The 5,000-nt window shown below is 46.2% G+C and overlaps 1 protein-coding gene across 1 annotated transcript in view; it reads left to right on the top strand.

Annotated features, from left to right (window-relative positions):
* csmd2 (CUB and Sushi multiple domains 2) overlaps positions 1-5,000 on the top strand; it is a 551,148-nt gene that overhangs the window by 531,540 nt on the left and 14,608 nt on the right. The window contains exons 63-64 of the mRNA XM_063186125.1: positions 3,307-3,418; positions 4,159-4,338. Of these exons, the coding sequence (XP_063042195.1) occupies positions 3,307-3,418; positions 4,159-4,338 (292 nt within the window). The remainder of the gene's footprint in view (positions 1-3,306; positions 3,419-4,158; positions 4,339-5,000) is intronic.

The following is a 5,000-nucleotide window of genomic DNA, read 5'->3' as shown; positions in this document are numbered from 1 at the left end:
TGTGTGTGTGTGTGTGTGTGTGTGTGTGTGTGTGCCCGGGCGTGTGTGTGTGTGTGTTTGCTACAGTATTTGTCTGTATGTCTGTGCATATAAAAATGTCACTGTGTGTGTCTTTGTGGTTTTGCGTGTCTGTGTGTGTGTGTGTAATAGATGTGTTGATGTTAAGTTGTTGCTCAACATACCCGTGCATGCAAACATGACACTTTACTGTATGTCCGTGTCAGTCACACAGTGTGTGTGTGTGTGTGTGTGTGTGCGTGCGTGCGTGCGTGCGTGCGTGCGTGCGTGCGTGCGTGCGTTCGTGCGTGCGTGCGTGCGTGCGTGCGTGCGTGCGTGCGTGCGTGTGTGTGTGTTGATGTTGAGTGGTTGCAGTAGCATGCCTTCTCTTCTTGTGGTCGCTCTCATTCCATCATTCTGACAGTTATACTGTGTGAATGTGACCATGCATATCAAACCATACCACGCTCAGAAGTGTGTGCGTGTGTGTGTGTTTGTGAGTGAGTGAGACCAAGCATATCATACGACACTAAACACTACCCCACTGCAATACACTGTACAGCATGATATTCTTGTGTGTGTGTGTGTGTGTGTGTGTGTGTGTGTGTGTGTGTGTGTGTGTGTGTGTGTGTGTGTGTGTGTGTGTGTGTGTGTGTGTGTGTGTGTGTGTGTGTGTGTGTGTGTGTGTGTGTGTGTGTGTGTGTGTGTGTGTGTGTGTGTGTGTGTGTGTGTGTGTGTGTGTGTGTGTGCGCGTGCGTGCGTACGTGCGTACGTGCTTGCGTGTGTATGTGTCTCCGACTGCAGGGTTTAAGTGTTTATGTTTCCTGTGGGTGTTGAATATGACGGGTGCATTAGTCTGTAAAAAGAGCCAGTTGTCATGGCCTGAGGGTGTGTGGCATTTTTATACCATATTATGCCAGTCTCATGATGTGATATGATGTAATGTTATGTTTTCCTATATTTTGTCCTGGGTTAGTGTAATTTTAACTACAGTGTATCATGTTGTGTACATCAAGTTTATCGTATCGTGAGTTTATTATTATATATTCTGTTCTATCTGAACTGGTGTCGTTTCACCACGTACGTTTCCCTGTAGTGTCATTGCTTCAATCCCATGTTTGTGTTGTGCTGTGTTCAAAATGATGCTCAGGTAGTAGAGGAGCCTGTTCAGTAACCTGAATGTTACAGGTTCAAGCACGCTCTGCCTAACTCCATCGATGTGTCCTTGAGCAATACACTTAACCCCAAAATTGTTCCAGGATGTGAATGTGAGTGTGAATGAGTGAATGTGAGGCATACGATATAAAACGCTGTAAGGAGTGGAAAAGTGCTACTATAGGAATGCAGTCCATTTACAGTTCATATGTTCTCACCAGACCGGCATTTTGTTCCCCATTGTGGGATATAATCGGTGGGCAAATCTCAACATCAAACATGCTTCCCTTTGTAATGCCACAGCCTTGAAGCCGCACACTCAAAAGACGAGGCTGAAATCTTCACATGCATCTCAAACGATGATGAATGGAACATTCTTGGAAAGGTGGAAGTGAACCTTATAGCAGTTCCATTTTGGCCACTATACACTTATTTCCAACGGATTTTAACCCATTTTAGCCTAATGCAGCGTATACTGTACTGTACTGTACTGTACATAATGTAGAAGTTGTGTTGAGATATTTAAAGCTATCTCGGAAACAACATACTGTACCAACCATATGATGCTTAAACATGCATAGCTTTCCCATGCCACGAAAAAAGTCTAGTGTGAGCGTGGAAACTTGAAGGATTCTGGGTATTTTGTCACGGCAGGGATATAGAAAGTGCAGCCTTGGAAATTCTACGAATCAAGAGCGTGGCACTTGGTAGATTTTGAAACATACTTCACTTAGGGACCGTACTTGGCGAGTCGCAATGACGTGAAATCCACGAAAAGTGGGTGTTACTTGTCCTAGCAAGGCCAGCACTTCAGGACATTTCACATTGAGAAATACCCAGTGTCTCTCGTGTGGTTTGTGAAACTCACATTGTCTCGGTGTATGTGTACAGCTCCTTATAACTACTACAATTTAAGTCCATTGTCTTCCCGAACACACCTGCCCTGTGGGCAGTCATGGGCAAGTGGCTAGGGCATCAGACCCAAGTCAGCCCAAAGCTTGCCGGTTCGACTCCCGACCCACAAGGTTGGTAGGGGGAGTAATTAACCAACCCTGTCCCCCGTGCTCCTCCATGACTAAGGTACTCTGAGCATAGTATCACTGCTCCCTTTCAGACGCCATTGAGGGCTGCCCCCTTGCACGGGTGAGGCATAAATGCAATTTGCTGTGTGCAGTGTGCACTTTTGTGCTGTGCTGGGGGGTTTCCCAGTTGGGCTTTCACTTCTTTTCACTTACTGTATATATCTATCTCTGCCTCTCTAACTCTGTCTGTTTATGAAAATTGGGGATGGGGTATCTGGTTCTGATGAAGTGTGTCCTCTGTATAGTGTGAGGAGTAAAATGGAGGTGTGCTTTATTACCTCCACCAAGGACGCTATGTTTCTGTCACGGTTGGTTTGTCTGTCTATTTGTCTCTCTGTCTGTCTGTCTGTCTTTCTGTCAGTTAGCAGGATAGCTCAAAATGTTATGAACGGATTGGGATGAAACTTTCCGGAGTTGTTGGAAATGGCTAAACAAGTGATTACATTTTGGTGGTGATCCAGATTATGATCCGTACCCAGGATTTTTTAAAAGATTCTTCACCATTACTGTATAGGGCAAATTTTGTCATTCCAGTTTCTAACTCCACAAAAGGAAGACAGAAAGACTTGAAAAATAGGGTGTAAAATAGTCAAATGTTCTACCAAACAGCTTCCTTGTCGGAGGTTTGCACTCTCTGAGTGCATTTCTTGTCTACTTTTTGTTTGGTTCAGCCAAGCTGGTTGTTTGGAAAATGTTACCCTTTCGAATTGTTTAAAACGCAAGCTGGTTTCTCGGTTGAAAATTTAACTTGCATACAGCAAGCTAAATGATCGTGTGGACTGTTGTGTCTATATGGGGAGTGGGAGAGCTGTGTCATGTCACTGTTGATGTGAGGGTGGTTAAATTACTTGTTGGGAGTGGGAGATCATTATTATTATTCACAAGGGAGTGTAGACTGTGTACTTGATATAGTATTTTGAAATGACTTGACAGGGGTTCAATAAAGGTGTGTTATACGGAAATATCTCTCTCTCTCTCTCTCTCTCTCTCTCTCTCTCTCTCTCTCTCTCTCTCTCTCTCTCTCTCTCTCTCTCTCTCTCTCTCCCTCTCTCTCTCTCACTCTCCTCTACAGATCACCAGTACTGTGTTCTTCAGCTGTAAGAGGGGTTATCTTCTCCTGGGCTCCATCTCTCGTACCTGCCTGCCCAATCTCACCTGGAGCGGCATACAGCCAGAATGCATAGGTATAATGCACACAGACAGACAGACAGACAGACAGACAGACAGAGAGACAGACAGACAGACACACACACACACACACACACACACACACACACACTCCCACGCCTCACCTAAAGTAGAATAAAGCGAGAGTACAGTGTCAAACACACACACGCACACACACACAAGCTCTCGAACACACCTTGCCCATCCTCCCGTTGCACTGCTCCTCTGTTCTCTCTGTGGTGTACTAAATTGCTAATAAAATGCCTGAATCGATTTCCTATTCTTTAGAAGACTCTTGTCACCCAATCTTTTTTCTCTTTTTTTCTTTCTTTCTCTTCATCCTTCATCACCCCTTTTATGTATTTAACTCCTCGGTCTGACCCCCTCTCTCTCTTGCATTCTATATTTTCTTTCTGCCCACCCCCGCCCCTCTGTCCTTCTCTCCTTCTCTCTCTCATTCTCTCTTTCCCTGTCTTACCTGTCGGACCAACCCCCTCCCTTTGTGTTTCATTCTATCTCTGCCTGTCCCCCTCTACCCGCTACCCTCTACCCTCTCCTCCTCTCTTCCTCCCTTTCTTCTTTCTTCTTTCTTCTTTCTTCTTTCTCTCTCTCTCTCTCTCTCTCTCTCCCTCTCTATCTCTCTCTCTCCCTCTCTCTCTCTCTCTCTCTCTCTCTCTGTCTCTCCCTCCCTCTCTCTCTCTCCCTCTCTCTCTCTCTCTCTCTCTCTCTCTCTCTCTCTCTCTCTCTCTCTCCGCAGCCCATCACTGTAGTCAGCCTGAGTTGCCAGGTCAGTCTGACGTGAGTGCCATAGAGCTGCCTTCTCTGGGCTACACGCTCATCTACGTGTGCCAGCCAGGCTTCTACCTGTCGTCCGGGTCAGAACATCGCACCTGCAGACCCGACGGCAGCTGGACCGGCAAACCGCCCACATGCTCTCGTACGTACAGTACATGCAAAACACTTTCTCACACTCACACACACACACACACGCACGCACACACACACACACACACACACACACACACACACACACACACACACACACACACACACACACACACACACACACACACACACACACACACACACACACACACACACACACACACACACACACACACACACACACACACACAGAAGACCTATATTTCTTTAGCGTGGCTGTAGTGACTGCAAGGGAGTCGATCCATTTGTAGTATTTTCAGCCACAACCAGTTCAGTTCCCAGGTGAGCAAAGGAATGGGTGGTCTAAACTGTTGACGTTTCAACCAGTAGCATACAGAGGCATTTCATAAACATGAAATAGATGCCATTTGCGAGACACTGTTTGCATTTCCCTTGTAGTCATGTTTGTAGATCAGTGGTCTCAAGGGCCAAACTGTGGAGCGCAACTGAGGCACAGGGCCAAAAAAATCATCCGCCCATATGACCACAGCACACATATGTTTTCATTTGTTTCAACCTCATGGCGGGCCAAATGTTTGCCATACCGGAGCCAGATCTGGCCCATGGGCCGCCATTTATAGACCACTGTTGTAGATGCTTTGCCTGAACAGATTGAAGTCTCAGATACTGGCAGCCGCAATAACCAGGCTAAAA

The sequence above is a fragment of the Engraulis encrasicolus genome, chromosome 20, assembly GCF_034702125.1.
Source record: "Engraulis encrasicolus isolate BLACKSEA-1 chromosome 20, IST_EnEncr_1.0, whole genome shotgun sequence".
Taxonomy (NCBI): Eukaryota; Metazoa; Chordata; class Actinopteri; order Clupeiformes; family Engraulidae; genus Engraulis; species Engraulis encrasicolus.
Note: the sequence above shows the minus strand (reverse complement) of the source record. Positions and strands in the feature narration are given on the sequence as shown.